The sequence below is a fragment of the Rhinolophus sinicus genome, chromosome 6 (genome assembly GCF_057876585.1).
Source record: "Rhinolophus sinicus isolate RSI-liver-muscle chromosome 6, RSI-T2T, whole genome shotgun sequence".
Lineage (NCBI taxonomy): Eukaryota > Metazoa > Chordata > Mammalia > Chiroptera > Rhinolophidae > Rhinolophus > Rhinolophus sinicus.
In genome coordinates this window covers 6832109-6859091 of record NC_142506.1, presented here as the reverse complement: position 1 = coordinate 6859091, position 26983 = coordinate 6832109, and the positions used below count along the sequence as shown (strand labels likewise).

At 42.8% G+C, this 26983-nt stretch overlaps 1 protein-coding gene across 3 annotated transcripts in view; it reads left to right on the top strand.

Moving 5' to 3' along the window:
- The first annotated feature begins 1001 nt into the window (after nt 1–1001).
- Nucleotides 1002–26983, top strand: part of EFR3A (EFR3 homolog A) — an 82194-nt gene continuing 56212 nt past the window's right edge. Inside the window, exon 1 of one of the 3 annotated variants that reach the window (XM_019723947.3) lies at nt 1002–1237. In XM_019723947.3, the coding sequence (XP_019579506.3) occupies nt 1228–1237 (10 nt within the window). In that variant the 5' untranslated portion in view covers nt 1002–1227. Of the gene's footprint in view, nt 1238–26452; nt 26559–26983 lie in introns of those variants that run through there. The other 2 variants (XM_019723956.3, XM_088798945.1) reach the window with 2 other exon arrangements.

Genomic DNA, 26983 nt, shown 5'->3' with positions numbered 1-26983 from the left:
CCCCAGGTCTTTGCTAATTTGAATTCTGCTTTCTTCCAGGTCCACCTCACGACAAATTTCCTCCAGGCCCTTCCTGGCTTGTATCTTCATCTTCTTTCTCTTCTCCACGCAGTATTGCACAGTCTCATTTCCTAAACAGGTGAGCAGTACCTTCCAGGACAAAGGTTCTCAAATTTAAATATGAATCATCCTCCAGTGTGAGTCAGTAGGTTTAGCCTGGGCCTGGGAATCTGCTTTTTAACAGGTTCCCAGGCGATTCTGGAAAGGTTTCTGAAGCAGTTTGAGAAACAGTTTCAGACCTCTGTGGCTTCCTTCTAATTTTTGGTACAGGCTGTCCTCAGTGCCTACAAAAGTGCATGTTCATTGCCAAATGCCCCGTGTCCGCTTAGCGGCGTGACTATTTGTTATATCAATTATTAATGACACTCAGGGAGTCGAGAAAAATAGCTCAGCCAAGTGGACAGAACTCTCTCTAGAGGAGGCTAACTCCTGAGTGGTAAAAAATCTCTCTGAAAGTCACCCCGTAGATCAAAAGGAAATGACATTTTCTTTTCTCTCCAAAAATGTGCAGCCATCACCCCAAATGACCTCAGCGCGTCTCAAAAAAAAAACAACAACACAAAATCATGCCAGCCGAGGATACAAAACGCACTGTAAGTTCAATAGGGCATAAAAGACAAAACCTACAGGCATAGGTACTCAGTGCCCTGAAAGCAATCCAGCTTACCCTCGCAAACATCATAAAGCGGTGCAACTGTAAGAAACAAATATTGCCAATGCACCTCGAATAAGGATTAATGAAAACGAATATTACTGAAATCACGAGGGTTTAACAACAAGACGCCCTAAGTGGTTCGAGCGTGCGCCGTCCTCCCCAAGCCCTCCCACCCCATCCCCTCTGCCCCGCCCACCTGCCTCCCAGACCCGGACTTGTCCGCTCCTGGGCGGAGCTCGGCCGCCCGGTGGGGGCGGGGCCTGGTCGGCGTCGACGTGATGACGTCAGGGCGTGGGACGCCCAACGCCTCGTCCGGCGCGGAGCTGGGCCGGCCCTGGCGGCTGTTGCGGGTTTCGTTACGTGAGCTGCGGGGTCCAAGTCCATTCCCTCCGCCCTTCGCCCTTCGCCTCCTCCGGGCATCGGCCCGGCGCCGGCGCGTCATGGTGCCGTCAGCGCGCCCTGCGCGTCCCCGCTGAGCCTCTGCACGGCGGCGAGTGCGGCTCGGGGTCACCATGCCTACCCGTGAGTGGCCGGCAGGGGGTCGGGCCGGGCGGGGGGCGTTGGGGCGGCGGCCTGCTGGGCGCCTGCTTGGGGGGTCGTCGCCGGGGCGGCGGGGAAGCCGGGAGAGGCTGGGGAGAGCCAGGAAGCGGCCGCGACCGGCCGAGTTAGTTTCCTTTTGGCTGAGCCTTCCGGGGGTGGGGGGGGTGGCGTGAGCCCGTTGCACAGACGGGGAAACTGAGTCCCCGAGCGTTAAGGACGCAGGGTTTACAAGCGGCAGAACTGGTAGTAACCTAGATCTGGGGGACTTCAGAGTCCAAGGTCCTCCCCCAGCCCTGTGCCGAGCTCAGTGGAACTTGATGGAAATGCTGAAAATAACCGCGGGCTCTGGCTTTCTCACTTCCTCGGGGACCAGGCGTCGCCTGGTGGGACGCACCGGCCCGGGGTCCGGGCCCGACCCGGAGTCCCAGCAGCCTTGACTTTCTCGCTCTGGAACACGTCCGGGGTGGGTGAAGCAGGTGATCTTTGGGGAAGTTGTTAGGCTTAGATGCCCCCAAGTGTGGCTGTTGGACCACCTGCTTCCGAGTCACCTGGCAGCTCCTTAAAAATGACGGTTTAGGGCTCCTCCCCAGGCACTTCGAGTAAAATTCCGGAGCTTGGGGTCCCGGAATCTGCATGTGTAATAAGTGTCCCATATGTTATTCAGGGACCCTAAAGTTTGAAAATCACTGGGTGTTGCAGGCATTTTGGACAGACCGGGTGCTACCGTACTCCTCGTGACCCATTTTAAAACGATCCAGAGACTCGCAGTATGACTTTAAACTCAGCGTGGAGTATATTCTTGGAGGCTAAGCAATTGTGTATCTCATGAATGCTACTAGTACCTTAATTGGAGTTATTTTGGGGAGCCGTAGACTCTTTCAGAAAGCACCGTCCAGGATGGACGCCTGACCGGAAGCTGCTGAGACACATTCTGTGGTCCCGTCACTTACATTCGTTCAAGCAGTATTTTTCAACATTCACTCAAGTATGGATTTCAAGATTGCTTCACTAAATGATCTTTTCAAACCTACAAACCTTTAATTTGACACGTTTCTCTAAAACCCTTTTTTATCCTCCCCTTTCAAAGAATCAGTAAGAAGCGTTTTGATTTTCAAAGCCTGAATGAGAATGGAGAGGAAGAAATGTTGAAGTTTATTAATCCCATCGTTTTATTTTATTTTGCGTGTCAGGAGGCTGAGCCTCACTGAGTTTCAGTAATTTGACTAAGGTCACATGTGGAACAGAACCGGGACTTGAACACAAATTTGGGTGCTATAACCCGTGACCACAGTGAGCATAGATAACGTTTACTTTCCCTCGCACACTGTTGGTGTGTGAATTAGGTGCTTGGTATATAGACACAGACTTAAACTTTTTAGTAAGCTGTGTACATGAAAGGGCTCTTTAGTTGACAGGTAACTTGCCTCAAAACAGATCCAGTGAAATGTGCTCTTTTACTATATATGAAAAGTTACTGGGTGTTGGCTAAGGGAAACGGAAACTCTTAACCATTGTTTACTGTTAAACTATGCTTTCAGTAGAATTACAATTTGTGGTTAATGCTTTGTCTTCTCATTTGGATACTGGCATTGACAGCTGGCCAGGTTTGTTAGGTTGTGGTAGTGTGGACACGCCATGTTTGTTCTTTTTCTATTGATGACGCTAATTTTTTTTGACTTTTCAATCCATTCTTAGGAAAGAAGTGTAGAATGTAAATCAATTTTGGAGGGAAGGCTGGATGCGGGTTGACATGCTTCTGTTTAGAAACACATGACAAGTAAACTTGACCTACTACGGGCTGTTGCACCTTTTGTGTTTGTTCATTCTCTCTCCCTCTCCCAGCACCCATGTACGCTGCCAGAGTTACAGCTGAAGAATTTTCTTTCTTACAGTGACCTTTGGCTTGACACTGTTTTGGTTGCTACCAGATCTCATCTTTTAATCTGTCCCCACTCTTGGGGACATAGGTCTGCATTAAAGATGATGTAGGTGGTGGGAGATAAGGCCAGAGAAAGAGATAGGAGCCAGACTTTGAAGGATTTTATATGCCATGCAATTCACTTGACTAAAATTGTGTTCAAGGTGTCACAATCCCATTACAGTGATTCCTGTTTTATAGGCATACTAATAGTTTTTATAGGCTTAGGAACAGTTTCCAACTTACTGGTTACTTTATAAAAACTTAAAATTTGCTATTAGTAATAGGAATTATTAAATACTGATTGTGTGCCAGGCAGTATACTTTGTACTTAACATGAATTATCTTATTTAATGATCTCCCACTTTGAGAGAGTCCCTATTTGACCTACTGTAGAAGCAGAGATTGAAGTTGAAGGAAGTTAAGTAACATGCTTACTGACAGTGGCAGAGCTGGGATTGCAACTAGATGGGTCTGACTTCAAAGTCCCGCTTTTTATTTTCATACTGCACTGCTCTGAGCCAGGCAGGAGTTGAATGCACAGTCATCAGATACTATCTGTTTCTTTTAACACTGTCACTTTTGCTTGCATTGTGCCTTGTTACATAATAGGTGCTTGGTAAATATTGAATAAGGGATCGATTGAATCTTAACTAGTCAGAGAAGTTATTCTTTAGATACCATAACCGGAAATAACTTTTTCCCCATAAAAACAGTGTTGTAAAATTTTTATAATTTATGATTAGGTTCTCAGCAGGCCTGCCTGTCACGTTTGCAAGGCCTGAGACAGCAGCACAAACGAGGAGGCCTGCAAGTCAGACTAAATCAGGGTTACTCAACCTTTACACTTTCCGTGTCTTGGAGCGGATAATTTTGTGTTTGGGCGGTGAGGGCCCGTCCTGTGCATGGTAGGATGGTCAGCAGCGTCTCTGGCCTCTACTTCATAGAAGCTAGTAGTAATCCTCCCTGTCCTCCAAAGTGGTGACAACCAAAAAATGTCTCCAGACATTGCCAAATGTTCCCCTGGGGGCAGAATTGTCCCTGGGCGGAGAACCAGTGACCTAAATACCTGAATGTTATAGATGAAGCTGTGCCTGCAGCCTGGCCTCTGTCCCACCCGGGGTCCCTGCGGGCTGTTGCCCACAGATTGCCTTCTCCACCTGGCATCCCAAAGAGCTCGCAGGCCTGAACCAGTCAGTCGTGACCTGTTGGGTGAGGGCCTGGTGTTTCCTGACCCTGGACTGGCATTGACTCTGTCATGCTCCTTCGGGGAGCCAGAGTGGGCAGATGCCCCTCACCCCATACCTCACTTGGTCATCTCAGGAGTTCCAGACAGTCCCAAGCGCCTCCCCACCTGATTAGAGGGGCTGTCGCGAGGAGGAAGCTGGCTTTCTGGGGAACTCCATCTGCCTAGACTTCTGCTTTGAGTGATTTGGAGCGGGCAGCTTGAAACAAAAATAGCTACAAACATCTTTGGTTTTCTGGGCTGTGATTTTCACTCCTGTGTCACTGCCCCCTCCCCAGCCCTTATAGCCCTCTAAAAGGGAAGAAAGACTTTTGTGTTTTGGGAGGCAGAGGCCCTTTTTCCTGAGTCAGATGAAGGTACTAGTTCTTAGGGGAAAGCCACGTTTTCCCCATCACATAGCTCAACTTTGATATGGAATGATCGAGTTGTTTACAGTGTGTCTGCGGTAGTGGGACGGGTGCAGTGGACAAATCTGATGCCCTGCAGTCTCATCATCTCCCTCTTGCATCTGTATTTACTGCTCTCCATCTTTAGGTATTATTAGCTAGCAGGATTCCAGTTTTTATTAAAGGAGGAATCGCTATGCGGGTATTTTTATTGTACCTCTGATCTTAACAGTGTTTCTGTGTGAACACTGGTTCCATTACAAACTCCATTTCCGTTAGTAGCTCTGTCTTCTGGAGAGCCCGTGTAGGAAGCGAGTACCCCTTTCTCCTACAGTGGCAGGAGAGAGGTTTTCTCGATGTCATTGACGGAAACCAGTCCCTGCCATTCTCAGAAATGGAAAGGAGAGCCCAGAAAATCCCAATTGTGGGCCCCGCTGCTTTTAAGGAGGGAGGGTGACCAGAAGGTAAGACATGAGCTGTTCGTCTAAGTTAGGGGTTCTTACATACTTTTGCAGTATGAAACCTGTTGAGAATCTGAAAGCCATGACTATTCTTCCCCAGGAAAAGGCAGATTTTTCACACACAGTTTCACGTAGCGTTTCAACAGTTTCAAAGGCACACTGCAGTGCATCTCCTGGAAAAAATGGAGCTTACCAGAGCGATGGTTGGTTGGTCTTTGACCAAAGGATGCTAATTCAGGCTGTAGAAGAATATCATTGTCTGCCAAATACATCCTGCCATTCGAAATGCATCTTTCCCCTGCTTTTTAATTCCCCCCCGAAGTTTTTACATGCTTTTTTTCCCTTACATGTCTGCTAGCCTACTGAAATCTTTAAATTATAATATAGATGAATATTCAGTAAGGCTTTTCTAAAATCTTTATCTATGAAGAGAGTTAATTTAAGAATCTTAGGGTCACCAGCGAAGGAACTTAAGAAAGGGAAAAATGAAATAAAATTGAATTTGGTAGCTGAAAAGAACATTTAGTCCAATCATTGAGAGGAAGGTGACAGTGAGTGGGTCCTGTGCCCTGCAGCTGGGTAATGGTGTGGGGATGGAACCCGGCTCATGTGAATCCTGGCTGGGCCGTCTCACAGCGACACACTTCACACTGCCTTTATGGGGGACAGAAGGAGATGGGCTAGAGTAGTATAAAAATCAGTGGAAGGATTCAAAATTAATATCAAACATCAGAAACATTTGCAGCATTTATACAAGTCAGAAAGCAAAACACCACCAACCCTGCGTGGTTCAAGTACACACTTACACTTTTGTTTTTTATTTTATTTTGTTTTCCCTTCTTCCACCAGCAGCCCCCTCTGGTTCCAGCCGTTGTTTCTCAGTCTAGTTGTGTAGGACCCAGCTCCCTGGCCCAGGCTGGTATTAGGAGGCTTGTGCTCCCCCGGCTGAGGTCGGCCGCTCACAGCAGCTCATGGCAGCTCTTGCTGGCTGCCTGCTGCTCACGCTGGCTTCCGACCACTCACGCTGGCAGCGGGCTACTCCTGGCAGCACACTGCAGCCCACGGCGGCACACAGCAGTCTGTGGCAGCTCACGCCAACCTCCGGCTGCTCACGGCAGCCCAGCTCCAGGGAGAGCCATTGTTCACAATCTTAACTGTAAAAGGTGCAGTTCACTGGCCCATGTGGGAATCGAACTGGCGATCTCGGCGTTAGGAGTGCTGCGCTCCAACCACCTGAGCCACCGGGGCTGACCCCTACGCTTTTAAAAGTCTACAAACGCTTGATAAAGATTTAGGGGGAAATGGTTCAATTTCACTAATAAAGAAATACTAATTAAAAGCTGAAATTATGTTTGGATTGTCAAATTCCTGCAGACTTTTAAAAACAATAACAGACAGAGGCAGTGAGATGCACTAGAAGAGGCAGAAGTTCACATTGGTACAACTTTTTAGGAAAGTGATTTGGCAATATTTTATCAAGTGCTCTGACAGTGCTCCTGCTTATTACCCCAGTAATTCCACTTTGGGAATCTGTCCTTTATGATTAAAAACATGGACTGCTCCAAGATTTCTGCACTGAGATGTCTGTCACAGTACTTTTTAGAAAATAGTGAAAACCCAGAAAAATTCAATATCCAATAATGGGGAAATGGTGCAAATTGAATATAGAACATCGTTACCACAAAATATCTTGTAACCATTTAAAATCATACTTATGAAGGTGCTGGGATTATGAGTTTTTCCGTCTCTATAATTTGTGTTTTCCAGATTGTCTGCAGGTAGCATATATTCTCCAATCAGATGCTTAAGATTTTGCACAGCTTTAATGTAATTTTTTCAAAATTTCCATAGTTCTTTTAAAAACCTGAAATGAAACATTACAAATGTTATCCCGACCTTGTGCTTCCTTTAGCTCATGGAAACTGATGAAACTGATGCAACGGACCTCACATCTGGCTTAGGAAGACAGTGCCTTTGCTGTCTGCCTGCTGTTGCTGCCTTGCCAGGAAGTGTAAAATTCTGTGAATGACTTTGAGCAATAGTCGGTGAAATCTGTTGTTCCTGAGTAAGAAGCAAAGAAATGGGGCGTTTTTCCCTTATCATTGGTATTTTATTCTGAAAGGAGAAAGACATGATTTCTGATTTATTAAGTGATGGTGTCAGTGATGAAAATCTGAAAGGTTGAGGTGAATCATTATGTGTGGGTTCATTTTATTGGGAGTTTGTAGACTTTGGGGTTTTTTTTGGAACGATTGTGTATTGTAGAATGAACACAATTCTGGGGAAGTATGATCACGAAATGAATGTTGGCAGTTCCTCCTGTGATTAATATGTCAGACCTGTCAAAATTCTTATCATTTGTGTTTGCCAGCTTCATTCAGTTCTTGAAATGAACCAGCTCATGTACGCGCTAAAGCAAACGGAGCTACTGGTATTCTCCCTCTTTCCATGTAGGCTGTCTTACTCTCCCTCTTGCATATTAATTAACTGCTCTCTAACTTTAGGTTTTATTAGATAGCATGATTCTAATTTTTATGAAAGAGAGAATCACTACTTAGGTTTTTTTCATGGTACCTGTGAATCAAGAGTTTGGTATTTCGTAGAACTAGGCTTGAAATCTTGGGCTCTACATCTTCAATGGGACTGCTATCCTCCTAAACGCCATTAATTTTTGTTTTTATTTTTAGTTGGTGACTTATTCAATTTTACCATTTTCTTTGCATTACCTGAACTCCACGGTGTTTCTGCTGCAACAGTTTTCTGGATAATACTAAGTGTTCTTCACACCCCTGCTATTTAATTGGCTTTTTCAACAGCCGTCTTGGCAATTTGCTGCAAAGTTCTCTGGGCTGTGCTTGCAATTAACTTTAAGAGGATCGCACTCCTGCTGGGCAGAGAAAATGAAATGTAAGGTGTTCAAATTTGCCCTTGTCAATTCCTGGGACCACTAAACTTTGCAGAAGGTATTCTGCCAGGATAAAGGACTGGCCTAGAAGTTGAAAGGAATGGCCCATTCATGACATCTGACTGAAATTGATTCATGAACTTAGTGATTTTTACTAGCTATTTGGTCTATTAAGTGAAAAATGATAATACTTCTCGGGGATATTGAGGTGTGGTAGCATTTATGTAATTGTGCTTTGGAGGTAGAAATACTGTATGAACGTGTTATTAGAATTAGATGTTGTCAGGACAAGATCGTTGTTTCTTGGATCGTCGCCATCTGCTGCACCTGCTTCCAGAAGACTGGCTGCCAAAAGGACACTCCAGGCAAATGCATAACAGCTGGGGTTTGGGGTCTAAGTCCCTGTGGATTTCTCCTGCGCTCTTAGCTGGGCTGGGCGATGTGAACTTCAGAAGACTAGTTTCTTCTTTAGTTTACAGCCCAGCTTAGAAGGAGACTTAAGTGACTTCTCTATCCAGGCCACCTTTTCCCTTGTCTCCCTCCTGGTTTTCTGCTTGGTCATCCAAGGATGGGAACACCTTTGGGAAACCGTGCCATGTTTGTGTTAGTGCACCAGCTTCATGAAATGGAACAGTCAGGTCTAAGAGCGGTGGAAGAGGCACGGATGTCTGCCCCAGCTCAGTTCTATTCACGTGAGCTTTCCAAAAGCTCCAGTTCCTGGCACAGGGTTCCCGTTGTTACCTCCTGAGAACTCCATGTTCTTGATCCACATTGGAGGGTGGACCAAGGAAGCTGGAGCTGCCTGAGAGCTCACGTTTTAAACATGTCTCCCACGGAAGTATAACGGATTGTCAAACGCGGAGAGCGTGCTGGAGAGACCGAGCAGGTGGGCCCGTCTGCCCCACCCAGCTTCAGCTGGAGTAGCTCTGTTTTTGTCTGCTTTATTTGTTGGTGGGATTCTGCTTCCAATTTCAGTAGGGGAATAATATTGAGTACTTCTAAAAAGTTTGAAATTTATACTCATAGACATTAGAATATACCCTCTGACGAGAACATAAAACTTTTTAGAATCAAAAGCTTAGGAACCTAGGGGCGAAACCCAAAGCCGTTGAGCTGATGGTGTGTCACCTGTTTTGCTCTAATAATCTCCAGGAATGGGGTCGTGATCTCCAGGAATGGGGTCGTGTAATCTGTTTGTAGTCACTTCAGTCATGGGCACTGTCAATATGCTCTTGGAGTCACAAATGTTCTCTTTCAGCTTTTCTTGTTTTCCTGTTGGATTTCTCACAGGGATTCATTCATTCCGCAGATTGTTTAGTGCCTACATGTGCAAAGCATTGCTAGGTGGGGAATACAGAGGTGAGGAAAGCAGCCCCAGCCTTGAAAAGCTTGTATAATGGCTGTAACACAAATAAGTAAATGGCAGGTGCCCCGAGAATGGTGCTGCAGGGTTCAGAGGAGAGACTGCACGGGGTGGGTGAGTGGAAGGTGACATTGTAAGCCTCAGTGACCTAAAGATACGAAGTGATCCCTGGGATCATAGGAGAAATGCGGGTTTGGGGAGCATGTTGGAGGTGAGTCATACAGGGGAATGCCCAGCAGCCAGTTGAAGTGAGTCATTGGTGCAGGAAAGTGACCACTTTATGTATACAGTACACTCTGTGTCACTTATGATGCTGGCCACGGGAGGTGCAGCAGTATCCTCATACTGGACATAACAGGAGTCATCACGGACATCGGACCTGCTCTCGTGAAGCTTAGTCTGGTGGGGAGACAAGTGCTGAGCCCGTAATTCCACTGAGCAGGCAGCGAGCTGTGCAAGAGCCTGCAGCTGTTTTCCTTGGCGCTGTATACACAGCTTTGATACAGTGCTTGGCCCGTGGTACACAGTCAGTGTATACTTGTGGGGTGACTCAGATTACGAAAGGGGAAACGGGTTGCTATGGAAACATGAGGGGGGAGCAGTCAGAGGTTATGAAAGTACAGTTGTGGGGGTGGTGGGCCCTGCACTTGGATGGTGGTCGTGGGGCAGGTTGAGTGGAGCCTGACTGCTGCTGAGGAAGTACGATTGATAGGATGAGTTGGGTGAAAGCGTGAGGGAGGAGGAGGAGTTAGGCTTCACTGCCAAGTTGCAGGCTGATCGCTGCTCTGGAGGAAGAGCGGTTTCGGGGGGATGGAGATGGAAGATGAGCCCACTTTAGGGTATGAGAAGTGTGTAAGCACATTCAGGGTACATTTTCAGGAATAGCAGTGGATGAAATCACTAAAGGATCGCTTGTAAAGAGAATATAGAGGCTTAGGGCAGATTCTGGGCGACCAAGCCCGTTTAAGGGTTGAATAGGCAGAGGAAAAAGAGGCAGCCGGGGGACGTCATGCAAACCTCTACCACTGCAACAAATACTGGTCCGGCGAGAACTGTGCCCGGTTCAAATGGAGGTCCATTTACTTAGTCACATTCGAAACATTTCAATGTGGCAAGTAGAAGAGAAACAAAAGCTGGACATTCTTACTGTTTGGTGTTATGTCAATAATGACTTACGAAATGTTAAGAAAAAAATCTTATTTGAAAACTTCGGGACTTAAAGGTGATCAGGTGTCCTAACCATGGTGTAGGGTCCTGTACGTAGGTCCTTAACTCTCTTGTCACTGCCTCCAGGCAGAGGGAAGAGAGTGTCAAATGGTACTTGCTTGAGCGGTTGTGTAAACCGCTCATAACTCCTGGGTGGACACGCTTAGCTGTGCAGTTTGCAAGTGGAAATTCGGGCGGCTCCCCGTATGGAACCTGAAGTATTTCAGGCAGAAGTAAACTCTTAGTAACTTACCATCCCTCTGCTGTCTTCTTTGAGTCTCATCATTCTGTGTATTTGAAAGAACTGAATGACTTTCTGGCAGCAGATACAGTGCTTATGTAAACTTGCTGAGGAACTGCTTTATTTTAGACAAAGAACGGAGGGGCACGTAGAGACAGGAGCTGTCACCTGAAAGCATCAGTTAGCTCTGAGTTTTCAGCATGACTTGCTCTCCTTGTACAGCTCATCCGCCTCCTTTTCCCCTCCCCAGCCATTGGTTTCTGTGTATTTGGCCCATAGTATTCACTGTAATGCAGTAAACAGGCTCTTTTTTCAGCAACACAGAAATATTGCTGCTCTTTTCGTTGCCGCCCTGATAGGGTACGTGCTGGTTAATGGCTGGACAACTTTCAAGGCTCTGTATCTAGCACATTAGGGAGGGTGAGTATGTTGCCGTTGGTTTGGCTGCTGAGCTTTTGCTGGAATGGCAGTCGATTCCACCATTCTTCATTTTTTAAATCTGAAATTGCACTGCTAACAACTTGAGTATTTGCATACAAGTGAGATGCTGTTTTTCATTAATCCTTTAAAATTTTCAAGAGTAAATAAGTTTCCTTTTATAGTTGCAACAATAAAATGAATGTATATGATTGTATACATCTACATCTACAAATGTATACAGATTTCCAGGTTCTTTGTATGTAAAGCCAAAGTTGCTGTGGGTTTGTTTTTTCCTTCCAAGCATTAATGCATTAGTAGCGATAAGTCTTAACGTTGAACTTGAGGAAAGTTTAATGCATTGAAATACGGTAGCATCAGATTTTGGTTTATGATTCATTTAAAAATATTGATTAGAAAAGATTAGATTGCCTTTCTAAACTTTTGATTAACCTAAAAATCAATTGTGTATACAAACTGTGACCGTGGCATATACTTGTATGATAAATTAAAGGAATACTTGAAAATTTAAAGAGGTCTTAGGCTTATGACTTTGGGTTACCAAAATCTCATGTACGGAGTGAATACAAAATGTTTGGTATCTCTGTGCTTTAGTTAGAAGTTTGGGGAAACTATATCAAGTGATGAACCTTGAAAGTTTAAATTAGTAGCTTAATATTTTTTTAATTAAATTGTTTACTTAGCTAGACTTACTCAGCAAGTCCTATGTTATATTTTCCTATTTTCAAACTTTGGGTAGAGAAATACCTTAAAAATATACATTCTGTTTAGATACGTAATTAGAGTGTTACTTATTTTTTCCTTTACTGTTTGATCAGAAAACTTAATCATTTCAATTCAAATGAAAATCTTTAACATATGGCGTAGACACTGTGGGTGTTTTTAAATCTATAAGAAGAATCAATGCTGTTGGTACATTAAATGGATTTGTTCTAAAAATAATTTTAGAAGTTGCAAACACCCCCACAGATTTAACACTTGTTAACTTTATGACTAATGAGGAAATTAAACTTTGCTAAAATTTAAGTAGTTGGGGAATTTTAAAGCTGTTTTGAATTTTGCCTGAAATAACTCATATCCTACTTGTGACATATTTTGAGGATTTTTAAATAAAAACAACTCAAATCAACTTTGTTAACTGAGAAAAGCCACAGTCATTGCTTATACTCATAATGGTGACAAATTAATATCTATAGATTTAAAGGTTTATTTTCCCAGACGGTAGTGCCTTAGTTTGTTTAAGCAGGAATTGCATTTGTGGCCCTTTCTTTTTGAAGAGCTTAACTAAAAAACTGCAAGAACCGCCCCACCCACCCTTATCTTTTTTTCTCATATTAAGGTTTTCATGGTGAACACAGTAGGATAGCAGTGGGGTTTTGAACTTTGACCTTAGTATGACAACCACATATTAAGGTCGCAGTAAGTATAATGAAGGGAAACAATTGATTTTTAAAAACAGCTTTATTGGATATAATTTGTATGCCATAAAATTTACCTGTTTCAGTTTATGGAAAATACTAGATTTTTATGTAAAACAAAAACCCTAGGAGTTACCTGAGCAATGATGATAAACATGAATTCCAGATGCCTCACCTTTCCTTCTCCCAGATGGTGACTCAGGAGGACTCACACCTAAGTGACTATTAGGAGACTCACTAAAATTAAAGATACTGAGTGGTGAGATTGTGAGATTCTGAATTCCAGTTCTTTTTAACCCCTTGATTGTTAAGAAGATATTTTTATCTCTGAATTTTTAAACTTACGTGGTGTGTTTTTAAGTTTAAAAATCTGAGATCATCCGGTATCAGATTACCATAGTAACAATGTAAGTGTTTTAATTTGTGGAGGGGAGAGTCCTTAAAGTATTTCGAACTCATAGTCTTTCTGTTCCTTTTGCCTTATATAAACTTCACAGCCTTTTCAGAGGGAGTCTGGAAAATGTCAGCTGGTTTTATTTTTTTACTTTCACAAATTGGAAATGCCACATTCAGGCAACTTCTAGGGGAGGAAGGAGGAATAAAAAGCTGTTCTTGTGAGTCTAGCTTTGAACATGAAACATTCATCTAGTTTTAGTGTGAAGTGTTTACCAAGAATTTCAGTAGACTTTCTTATTACCTGCGTGGCAAGTTCGTTTGGAAGGGAAGTATCAAAGCATGCAAATGAGAAAAAATGGCAACCTGCGTTAGCTACCTGAGGTCCTGGTCCCCTGCTTAACCTTCCTTGCCAGTGTGCAGTGTGGGAAGAAGTATTGCTTGCCAACCGCCGGCACCTCCAGCTTTCAGTACGAAGCAGCCTCCTTTTACTTAGAAAGAAGTGGGAACTGTGGTAGGTGTGGATGAATGAAATAGACTTCGGAATTGTCATTGGGAGACTTAGTCGGTTTATTCTGTCCTTGAGTAATTCAAAGTCTCAAGCCTGCAGCACAGCGATTTCCATTTTGGACATTAATTTGGGTTCTTAGTCCCTGCTGACTTACTTTACGGCAGTGGGTGTGTCCTGCTAAGAGCTGCTGTTCAGATACCCCTTCTTAGGCCAGAAAAACAATGTTTATTAGACTATTTCTCATGAGAACTAAGCGCCAGTGTAGACGTTATTCACTACCAAAGGACTAAATTAGCTTTTTTTGCAATAGGAATCATTTTCAAAGACTGCCCTCAATAATTTTATAATACTTAGAAATAACATTATGCATCTAATTAAACTAATTAAATCTATGCAATAGAAATCTGAAGAGCTGATTACATTTTTTAAGACTTTACTCTTTGTGCTGTCTTAGCTACATTAAATGCTTTTAGGCACAGTTGTCTTAAACTAGGTTTTAATCTAAAGATCTCCATACTTTGTCCTTAGCTGTTACTGTGATTATCTGACAGTTTTTCCCCAAGTAATTTTTCACCATTTGACACAGTCAATAGACTAAACTCCTGATTGCATTATTTTCATGATGGCACTGCCCTCCAACATTTCAGGTTGTTCATGTGGCCTCCTGCAAAGTGAGGTCAGAACTTCTCTCTTCTGGGCACCTAAGATCGTCTATCGTTTGAAGGAAACAGAACGACATAGTAGCATATACATTTGTACAGCTACTGCTAATTTACCTTTCCAGTTGTTTTTTTCTCCTAGGTTGAAAGCTGAATTAGCTAGGCTAGTCCAGAACATGCTTTGTTCTCCTCAGCCTTTCTAGAATACCCCATTCGCTCTGTTCATTTTCTTCCTGTTGTTCAAAGGCTAACTCATAGCTCATATCTTTGCCGTGAAAATATTTGCCTAATCAATCCCGCTCACAAAATTCTTCTATCGATCTCTAAGAAATTACCTATTCTACTCATTTTGTGTTCATGCTTGGCCGAGCTCATTTTTCACATCTTCTAAGTAGCTTTTCTAGACTTTTCCAGTTAAGATCATTTCATTTCAAGACTTTCCCAGAAATGAGAGCTTAATTTCTTATTTCTCTTATGTTTTACTAATATTCTTTTGTGTGGGTCTTATTCCACCCTTTCAAACATAGGAGTTTTTGTAAACAATGTTTTCCATTGCTGCTCTTTTCTGGTCCTGTCACAGTACCTTGTATAGTACTTTCCACATAATGGTGTTCATTAATAGTCCTTTGCATTTGAATTGGAACGTCCTGTGCATTTATTTAGAGTTAGAAGGAATCTTAGAGAAATGACTTAATGGAACCTCTCGTTTGAGTCTTCACATTAACTGACAGATGCTCCTGTTGGAAGCTCTCAGGGGATTCCCCGTTTGGAGTACTCGTATCCAAGTTCCGTCCTTCAAGGGCGTCACAGACCAGTCCATTTTTTATGTCATGTCCTTTAAATATTTGAGTAATACCTGATGTTTTAACATGTACTATATTACACATTCTACGATAAGCATTTTTTTAAAACCAAAAGAATGAAGATTTTTATTAAGCATTCTGAATTGCATTTACTAGCCTGCAAATATTCTGTATCACAATCCTTCCCCAGTTAGTCAAACCCAATAGCAATTCAGTTTTGCGGAACATGAAGTGGGGCAAAGCTCCCTTCATTTGACAGTAAGATACGTACTTACTTGTAGGTAGGTAACGCATTGCACTCAATTTGTGACCGCTAATGTGTGATGAAGAACATCCAGGTAATTCATAAAAATGATTATGAAACATTTAGATTTGATTTCACAGCATGCAAAATATGAAAACACCAAAATGTAAAAATGCTATGAATATACGTGCTGATACAGAAATCTGAATAGAGAAGTTCTCAAGAACAAGTCATTTGTTTCCTGCGGTCAAAGGGAGGAAGTCACTTAAAAAAACAACAAAGGCCTCTGTCCCAAATTTTGCTGTCAATGCATAGAACAGAGAAGAGTAATGTACACAACAGTGAACATACCAGGGTAATGTTGGTACTCAGCAGGACTTGAAAATTAGGTCTGCTTTAAAAATTATGAAACATGCGTTCAAATGTTAGTTCTAAGGGCTGCTTCAGGGGCTTCCTGCGTGGTCACAGGTGCAACACGTTAGTCGCTAGGTTTCCGAATGTCTTGTGTTGATTTGAAAGGAGCGTTTGTATCATCTATGATTCAAGTTTATTTAACCTGAAATGTAGTTGTAAACATCTATGATACGCTATATAGTTGAGATCAACACAGACTGCAGTACGACCGTTTTTAATGTTAAGGTAGCACGTTTTAAACACAAGGACCACACCAACGAAGAAAAGTTTAAGAAAGTTGTACCTTATGTTTTTGTACAATCGTGAAATCAAAGCCTTAAAGCTTTATTGTGACGCAGTAGAACTTTCCTTTTGCTGTTGTCTCATTCTAATCAGTTATTCTATCCTTCATCATTTGCTCAAAATTCTAAATCATAATCTAGTTCTATATTTTAGATAGAAGACTTGTAGCTTACTAAAAACTGATTAAAATAATAATGAAGTATATTAGTAGATCCTTATAAGGATATATGATATTATCCATTGGTTTATTTTTAATAAGAGCCTATACTCATTGTAAACTATATGATCAGACTCTTTTTCCACATCAAATGTGGAATCTATGGAACAGTGATTTTCAGTCTGGATATTTTGAAACTGCAAACTGCTCTGATTTATTTTTAGTCAAGATAATTCATCTTGAAATTTTAATTTACTATAAAATCTGAGATTTTCACATGTACTTGTTTTTCTAAAAATGCTCTTAATTTCTTTTTCTGATGTTTCTTCATTCTTGGAGTAATTTGTAAAGTTCTTATTTCTTTTATCCATGTAATTGGTACTTTTGTAGAAAGTACAGGATTTGAAAAACTCCTTTTATTGTGTAACATTTTCTTTTATAGTTTTCTTCTTATTTCTTTAGCGGTCTTCTTTTTCACTTCCTCTTCTGATCATCCCGTAAATATTTGCTTTCCCAGGATTCTCTCCCTAGCTCCCTCCTATTTTCTTTCCTCAGCTACTCCATCCAGCTAGTTGCTTTTTGCTTATCACTTACATGCTTTTGGTTCTAAAATTTATATTTCTAGTCTAGATCACTTGCCCCGTACAGGATATCCCACTCTCAGTTTGTTACCTCAAGTTTATCACGTGCGAAATAGAATTCATTCTCTCCTTTTTGATACCTTCCCTCCACCCCCAAATGTGTCTTCTCTGTTCCTTGGTCCTCTGCAAGCAGCAGTCTGTCCCGCCATTTCGCTCATGTGGCACAGCTTTATGCTGGTTTGCAAATTAAAACCGCACTGTTTAAAGCTCTGAGCTTTCCCCTCTTTGTGTAATCCCTACTTTTCTTTAAGACTTCATTTAGTCATTGCTGCTTGGAGGGAGGTTAGGTTTCCTGCTGCTGTTCCCCTGTAGCCACCCGTTCTGTCGTAGCTGTTGTCACACAGAGTCCTAGTTCTCTCTGTATATGATTGTCTTCTCCCTCCAGTCTCTGAGCTACTGCAGACCAGGGATTGTGGCCGGTGTTGATACTCCCTGCTGTAGCCTCGGGCCTGGGCCATGCTGGTCCTCAGGAAAACGCGCTACAAGAATAAACGGGGTTGGGTGTAAGTGTTTTTCATACATTCCTGACAGGCACCTATTTGTTGCCTTGAAGAGGGTAGTAGTTGCACGCTTGTCCCCCTGTAAGTTTGGCATCAATTGAGAGACATATAAAAATCAATCTGGTACAAGTCACAATACCCGGGTCAGAGAATGTGGCTTGGCTGTTGTCTATCCTCAGGCTTCCTGCTTACTTTTCCTCCCAGTCAAAGACTTTCCCATGATGCGTCTTAGGGACACTCCAGATTGGCAGAGCCAACACGGTTACCCAGCCTTCTGCAAGGCACTGACTCCAAGTTCTTGGTAATCCCAGAGTGGGCACACAGGCTTCCAGACCCAGACGTGCTGTCACACAGAAGCAGGAAGACGGAATCGCAGAAAGAGAAATGCTTGAGACTTCCTTCCTTCCTTCCTTCCTTCCTTCCTTCCTTCCTTCCTTCCTTCCTTCCTTCCTTCCTTCCACAAGTACGTATTGAGCTCTCACTGTGTGCCCTCCCCGTGTAGGTAGGTGCGCAGGATGCGCATTTGGAGCTTGTGTTTTAGGACGTGCTCAGTTCCTTCTTCCAGACTCACCAGTACAGTAAGTCACTCTTCCTCTTACACGACAGCAGAAGTCTTCTCTAGGGTGGGGGTGGGGGCAAGAGAATACAGAGTAGTTTCTTCAAAATGTATAGGTCTTTCTCTAGCCATTGCTGGTAAAATAATTCCCAACAACTGTGGTAATTCTAAGGGTACCTTACATACATGAGACGCGGAGAGGCATACCAGGCAGTCTTGTAGGGAAAGGGAAAATGTCTAAGGTCTGGTCATACTTTAGAAAACGGTGTGAAAAGTCTGATGATGATAATTTGTTTTCTGTGACTTTCTGCAATCCTTAGGGGTTTAAAGGCCGTTTAGTACCTCAGCCTGATTGATTTCCAGCATGGGTCTGCCAAGTGTTCATTTATCCGCGTTGCTTACACATTCTAGTCCGCAGGGAGATACGGTGGCAGCATTTCTAAGTGACGGGGAAGTTCTAGAGATCTCAGCCGCAAATTCCAGGGCTTTTATGGCTGGTAGGCCTTTATCACGTCAGCATCTTCTGTGAACTTGTTCCCGAATGCCCTAGCGTTTATCATCTCTGTTACTCATTTGGGCTCATATATAGTGCTTTATATGATTCATTTATTGTAATGTATTAGACAATCTTAAGGTACAGCCTGCATTAAACTTTTTTATTTTTTTAACGATTTTATTGGGGAAGGGGAACAGGACTTTATTGGGGAACAGTGTGTACTTCCAGGACTTTTTTTTCCAAGTCAAGTTGTCCCCTCAATCCTAGGCGTGGAGGATACCATCCAGCTTCAAGTTGTTGTCCTTTCAGTCTTAGTTGTGGAGGGCGCAGCTCAGCTCCAGGTCCAGTTGCCGTTGCTAGTTGCAGGGGGCGCATCCCATCATCCCTTGCAGGAGTCGAAACCGGCAACCTTGTGGTTGAGAGCCCATGCTCCAACCAACTGAGTCATCCGGGAGCTCAGCAGCAGCTCAGCTCAAGGTGCCTGTTCAATCTTAGTTGCAGGGGGCAGAGCCCACCATCCCTTGCGGGACTCGAAGAACCAAACTGGCACCCTTGTGGTTGAGAGCCCACTGGCCCATGTGGGAATCGAACCGGCAGCCTTCGGAGTCAGGAGCACGGAGTTCTAACCACCCGAGCAACCAGGCCGGTCCCTGCATTATAACTTTTTATTCATTGTGTAACTTAGGTATAAGTACAGTGTTCCAAGTACCTAAAGTACACAATAAGAAAAAGTCATGTGCTTGGTTCTTTAAATCCTTATGTAGCGGAGTGGCTCTCCGGAGCTGTGGTTGCAAACCTTGTGTGTGCATGATGGTCATAATAGGAAGGAGGGGTGGATTTAGAAATAGGAATTCTGATATCCTGTCCTGAGAGAGTGACTCAGAAGGTCCTAGGGAGTATTCAGTTAAAACATACTCCAGGAGATGTTTCTTCAGATGGCTCGTAGAGCGCCCCAAGAAAGCACGGTACTATGAGATCAATGTTTGCTTAGGGAGGATGTCTTAAGAGGTAACCTTTACCCTAAGAGAATAAACACATTCACACAGAAGTGGAAGACTCATGAGTGGTGATTGTGTTAGGGAAGTGGATGGTGGTAGTTGTTCCCTGGAGATGTGTTGAGTGTGGTGGGGAAATCAGCCTAATTAGGTATATATAATTAGGTATATATAATTCGACTTAGAGACCGAGGGTGAATTCAGTTATTTGCCATTGTTACGATTTTGCTTGCATCAGTCTCGTTTTTAGTAAAGGAATACTTGTTTTCTATAACATGGCTTTCTTCCAATGTGGTTAGATTTTAAGGACCATAATGTCAGGAGCCAGTTGGGTCCCTTATTCATACATGCCACGATGCCCAGCTTAGTACCTTGACTATAGTAGGCATTTTAGAAAACACTTACTTACACACGTCTAGGGGATTTCTCACTTAATGATCTTTCCACAAAAATTGTTGCATTATTTGATATTTTAAGATGGTAGTTGTATACCAGAAAGGTTGAAGCTTAGGTAAACTCTTAAGTTACTATCTCTTTTTGCCAGTCTTCCACATTTTGTTTTTTTCTCTCCCTTACCTCTCTCTTTATCTGCCCTGGCTGGATTGTTACTGCTTTTCCTCATTTTGTATCAGTAACTGAAAAGTTACTTTGTTTGATGCCATTAGACATATCCCAGTACTCAGTCTAAGAGAATAGTCTAAGTAGGATAATCCTGGGTCCAAGGTTGCCTGGGACCGTCACGGTTGGTGCTGCTGGTCCCGGCATCATTATTAAAGCGCCCTCACTCACTCTGTGATGCTGAGTTATTTACGCACCTCGGACCTCGGCATCATCTAAGTCTTCTAGATCAGTGATTTGCACATTGAGTTCTGGCCTTCACTTGTCCATCAGAGGGCCTTCCGGGGCTCTACCAGCCATCTTTTGTGGGGTTTTGATTGCTAAGTGAGGGTTTATACACCCCAGTCTTTGGAATCCTCTAGCAAGTAGCACTAATAGCATCCTTATTTTTTTATTTTTATTTTTTCCCCTTCTTCCGCCTCCCCCCTCCCACCATTCCAGTTCAAGCCATTGTTTCTCAGTCTAGTTGTGTAGGACACAGCTCCCTGGCCCGTGCTGGTATTATGACCTTTGCGCTCTCCCCCACCCTCACCCCCCTCCTCTGAGGCTTTTGGTCGCCTGTCATCGGTTGGCCGCTCACGGTAGCTCACACTGGGTGCCGGCCGCTCATGGCAGAACACAGCAGCCAGCGGCAGCCCAGCTCCAGGGAGAGCTGTTGTTCACAATCTTAATTGTAGAGGGTGCAGCTCACTGGACCATGTGGGAATCGAACTAGCAACCTCAGTGTTTGGAGCACGGGGCTCCAACCACCTGAACCACCGGGCTGGCCCCGCATCTTTATTTTTAAACAGAAATTTTGCATTTTTTATGTGGAATTTTAAGTTTATTTTAATCTTATTTTTGAACTATAGAAAGTTTTTTCTGTTTCAAGAAATTTTTGCCCTTTCAGAATGGTATAAAAATAGTTGAGACTTCCTGGGCCATTAGAGATCAACCCCTAGGTTATGTCCAGGGATTGATGTAACAAAAACAGTTTTCAAAAAGACACTTGAAGGCTGCCGGTTCGATTCCCACATGGGCCAGTGGGCTCTCAACCACAAGGTTGCCGGTTCGACTCCTCGAGTCCTGCAAGGGATGGTGGGCTCCGCCCCCTGCAACTAAGATTGAACAGGGCACCTTGAGCTGAGCTGCTGCTGAGCTCCCGGATGGCTCAGTTGGTTGGAGCACGTCCTCTCAACCACAAGGTTGCCAGTTCAACTCCTCGAGTCCTGCAAGGGATGGTGGGCTGCGCCCCCTGCAACTAGCAACGGCAACTGGACCTGGAGCTGAGCTGCGCCCTCCACAACTAAGACTGAAAGGACAACTTGACATGGAAAAAAATCCTGGAAGTACACACTGTTCCCCAATAAAGTCCTGGTCCCCTTCCCCAATAAAATCTTAAAAAAGAAAAGACTCTTAAAGAACAATATTCCACGCGGTTTCAAGAAATTTATACTAACAATTCTAACTAAATTCTAACTAAAGAGAGAGTTGTAATTTCAGTTCTTTTTTTTCCAATTCCAAATTAAAGGAGATTGTCACTAATCATTTGGCTATACACTGATGTCAGTTTTTGTTTGTTTTTGAAGAACACCTTTTCTTGACGTGAGGTACTCCTCACTTTTTGGCTAGCTTTGTTATACAGGTGACCCTTGAACAACACAGGTTTGAATTGCACAAGTCTTCTTCTATGTGGATTTTTTTTCCAATAAATACTGTAAATAAATACTGTATTTTCTCTTCCTTATGATTTTCTTAATATTTTCTTTTCTCTAGCTTACTTTATTATAATAATACAGTCTATAATACGTATAACATACAAAATATGGGTCAATCAACTGTTTTTGTTATTGGCAAGGCTATCAGTAGTTAAGTTTTGGGGGAGTCAGAAGTTATACTCATTTTCGACTGGGGAGGTGGCATACCCAACCCCACTTTGTTCAAGGATCATTTATATTACATATATTTACCAGGATTTGCTCTCGAGAAGTGGAAAATAAGTTTTTAGAGAAAACTCCAAAGATTGATTTGTTGAAATATACTCCAGAGATGGAAACTTTCAGAACCCTTACTGACTGCCAGCTGTTTCCCTAGCTGGGCATTAAATCTCTCTGAAGATGAGGGAAATTTGTTTTTTTCTCTTTTGTTTTTTTGTCACTAGAGTTTTTGTTAGATTATGTTTTAAGTAGGATTTTTATAACATATTATTCCTTAGTGTCATATTTTCTCAGTTCCGTTGTTAAGTTCTACATAATCTGATTTGCCTTTCGCCCTTTATTTTTTTCTCTCTTAGTCGTGGTCCTTAAATTTATTTTCCACCGCTGCCTACTTCTCCTCTCCCCCCAGACATACTAATTATGAATTGTGCCAAGTAAATCTCAATATAATCGTACCATGGCTTGGGCTCAAGAGGAAAGTTGTTGCTCACATACTTTTCTAAAAAACAGTTACACCTGGAGAAAATGCGATTTCTTTTTTAATTCTTAATAGTGCTCCTGACAGTATCATAGATGGCGTTTAGTTAACATTTTATATATTACATTTAAAAAGCGGATCGCATACGATTTCAATGCCTCATCTAATTACTTACCTCTGGAGCCTGGGACACAAGAGTGCTGTCCTCCCCTTCCAAGACTGCCACCTGGGGGCAGAAGAAGGCGTAGGCACCCCGGGTCCAGGTACCGCCTTACAGAGGGGTGAACCTCATGCTGTGTCCTAAAGCTGGTGGGCAGAGGTATGAGGACTTTTCTTACCTGCTTGCTGCTCTGGTTTCTGTGTCATCCACTGGATGGTTTCTTATTTGTTTCGCAAACTAAGCCAACATCATATGAAATGGCTAGATAATGACATATTTTCTGATTCTAATATTTGCAGTATTTTTTTCCCTATGATGTCTCCAGAAGATTTTCATATGCCGTCTTTCAGGATAATATTTTCTAAAAGCCAGGATTATTCTACATTTTACTGCTCTTGTCCTTGGGTAATTCTGCTGAGTAATATTTAATTTTTCTGTTAAGTATGATAGCATGCATTAAAATCGAGGTATAAATCTGTAAGTTGACTTTGTAAGCAGGAGAATATCTAATACATATTTTTCTATTAAAAATTATAAGCGTGGGGGGAGGAAAGGACGTTGAATGTAGACCAAACACTAGTTGCTTGGAAGAAGCTGTTTTTTCCCCTACAGACAGGAAGTCAGTAGTTTTGAAAAGTGTAACAGTTTGTCTGTGTCGTGCTGTTTTAGAGCCACGTATTGCCATGCAGTGGGAAGACCCTCCTTTCGAACAGAATTGGAGCTTCCGTTGTATTTATTGCCTTTGTTGTCCTTCTCTTTTCCATGCTGTTTATGTGCCTGGGAATAAAGAACAAGTAGTGAACTTGATAATGAGAGGAGAGAAGGTCTAGAATAACATGTGGAAAGAATCGTGTAATAAAACACCCCTCTAATGGATTAAAATCCTTTGAAAAGAAACACTTTCCTGAAGATAAGTTTATTTCGTTCCTGTTCCTTTGACCCCCCTGTCTAATTAGTCACTTGACCCTCTTGCTGCTTCCTTTGTGCCACGTATCATTCCTTTCTTGCTGAGCTCTGGGTTATTAGAAAATGCATTTCGGTTTTTCCACGTGCCGTCCTCCCGAGTGATGCTTGCGTTGTTCCATCTGACTGTAATCGTCCTTCAGTACCCTCAATTTATCTTTGTATTAGGTTGGTGAAAAAGTAATGGTGGTTTTGTCAATTATTTTTAACCTTTTAAACCACAATTACTTTTGCACCGACCTAATAGTTCAGTCTATTCATTCTTCAGGGTGGCCCACAGCTCAAGTTCCCTGTCCTTCCTAAACCCTCTCTTCACTTGAGCTTGAAGTGCCCTCTCTCTCTCTCTCTCTCTCTCTCTGAACTGCTGTGGCTCCTTTGGCCACGTGGTCCATTTGACATTGGATGTCCCTTGTCTTCAGATGGTGTCCAAATGTTATTTTAAAATTCAGGTTTTAAACCTTTGTCTTTTCAGATTGTTTCTTTTTAATCCCCTGTAGTTCTTAGCACAGTCCCCTGTACACATGGCTCAAAGTACAGGAATAACACCCATGTTACAGGCTTTGTATATGACACATATATATGTAGATGGCATGTATACATTTATACATTCAGTATTTGCTACTTGGGAGGGGGATGTGTAAATGGGACTGTGATGTTATTAAATCTTTTTAATTGTATGTTGTTCTGACACTAACTATATGACTAACTTGACTTTTAGTTTTAACCTTGAAGGGAATATATGTGATGCGAACTCTTAAAGCGTTTTGGATACCACAGAGCCAGAGTTCGTGAAGTGATGAATTTTTTAAATCTTCTAATAGGAAAGCAGTCTGTCTCTTTTCACCTTGATTACTGATGGCCTCCGCTGGGCCTAAAAATAAACCATTAATTGTTTAAAGTGATTCAGTTGACATTGTCATCTATGTGTCGGAGGGTTCATATGGTTCTGGCATTTATTTAATGGACAGTGTACTTTCTTTATCATTATTTGGATTCTTATAGGACATACTAGAGCAGATATGAAGCTCATTTTATCCACCAGTGAACTTTGGGTCTACATTCATTTAGTGCAGGAACGTTTTTGTAAACGTCTGCTATATGGCAGACATATACAACAATGGGCTTTATGTTGGAGTAACATATTTTCTCATGGTAACAACAGATGTGTGTATAAGTAAGTACAATAAATTCTTACAGGCGCTGTGATAGAAATATACAGTGAGTTCATAAAGGACCAAAACCCAGTAATCACAGCCATTCCCATTTTAAAGAATGAAATTTGGTGATCCCTAAATATGCCAGCGAGTTCTTAATCCATTACAGTTAAGAATTAATTGAGATACTGTAATTGCAACATAGAAGGTATAGATGCCATTATTTTCTGCCTTTGCAGGTCATGATAGTTGGTTCCCGTATAGGATCTAAGTATTCTTCAACTTCTGTGATGACTGTGTTAGTGATTTTTTGTTGTTTCTTTTAGAGGATAGTTTTATCCCAAGCACCCAGTGCCATGGTGGTGTTTAATAATACACATTAATAGTTTAATAATGGGGACATTAACATTTCCAGTTAGGTTCAAATTATCATTGGGTAATATAGTTAGTTGGAACTCCAAGTGGCCTATTTTAAAGGAGTCTTTATTACTTATCCAGACGCCCGAACTTACAGAGCTGCATCGCAAAGCAAATGTCATCCCAAACTAGGAATACTTAGAATTAAGCGGAATTCTCCCAGGACCCCTGTGTGCCCAAGCGCCTGCGCCATGCTACCCTCAGCTCAGCGTGAGGTTTCCTGTGCCGCTATTCAAGTCCTTCTATGAGTGGGTCAGGACGGGTTGGAAATTAATTCTAAACCTGGCCACGAAAGAAGGAGGATGCTGGAGTCCATGCAGCTGACCCCTGTGGGAGGTGAGGACGAGGGGACATTGGTGAATCCACAGGAGAATGATGTCGGGGGCGCTAAGGAGAAGCAGTTGTCTTGGGGAGTCTTTAAAGAAATGGTTAATGAGAAGGATGTAAAACTTCCTCAAGTACATTCGTGTTTTTAAGATTCCGGGTGATTTTTATATTAATTTAGCACTCCTACCGAACCCTGAGAGGTAGGGGGAAGGATTTTCCTGTTTACTGACTAAGGCTCAGAAAGCCTTATTGAACATGCTGCCCCATGAGCCCAGCCCTTTTTTTTTTTTTTTCAGTATAATTTATCTTTCCAACTCTGCCCCAGTTCCGTTTTCCCATAGTTGAGTGATCCCACTTGAGACAGGGCGTTTCTCCTCCAAAGTGTATCATACGCAGGGTTCTGAATCCCACGTGCTGTGGAGGAGGACAGTGAATTGCTTTATGTGCTAGAATTCAATTTAAAAGAAGAAATCATGTTGCTCAGACTTGCCAGTTGCTTGAGGCTTTTGGTGATATGCTTAGCGTTTCTTCCCTTGGAAAGGAAAAGGTTGGGAGGAGACGGAAAAGTGAGGAGTGTGTTGGAAGGAATCAGGAGCTAGGATGAGGTGGAATCCAAGGAATGCTTTAAGGAAAAAAGTGTAAGGAGGTTTATTTCCTTATGTAGACTTTATGAAAATCTACTCTTACTAAATTAGCAATACTCGAATACTTTATAGGGTCTTGTGTAAGCGATTTGACCTTGCCAGCAGAATTCGATATGGATATTATCAAGTTCTTATCAAGCTCTTGGTAGCTTTATATTTGATGTCAGCAGCGCCTTGGGTAAGTTACAGTACATTAGTGCCCTCTGCTAATGATTACAAGCGCAGCAAACTCGGCACTTCCTGCACAGTAGGCAACAGGATGTAGACACAGGACGATCCCCTGGAGAAGAGTTCCTGACACCATGAAAGAGTACGTGCAGGTACCCGCCGCCGAACCCCAGGAGCCCTACGCACTGACTGCCACGAGGGAGTCAGCCACGCTGCTGTGCCTCAGTAGGTCCACCGATTCCATGTCGCTTGTTCTCCTGCTGTCCCTAAGTACAACGTTCTCTTATTTAACATAGTCGGTAGCTATTTCTTTTGTCGTTACTGTTGTCACAGTCATTTTAACCTTATAGTATCTTCAGTGTTCTCATTTTATAGAAACCTGAGTAAATTGAACTTTCCAAGCTTGATTTCATGTGTCCTCTCTGTGGTTGGTAGCTTTTTGTTTGTAGTGAGTGGTTTCCTTTGGGGGCTTCTGGAGAACCGCGCGGGGATCATTTGTTTTCCTGTGTGAGAGAGCACTCCGCATCTGTGAGACTCCTTCCTGCAGTCCTGTGCCTTGGTCACGGTGTGTGGGCCTCCAACATGTTTAGTCATTTAGAAATTGTCCGGTACTTGAATTTGGTGTGGCAGTTACCCTTTGGGGTCATCAG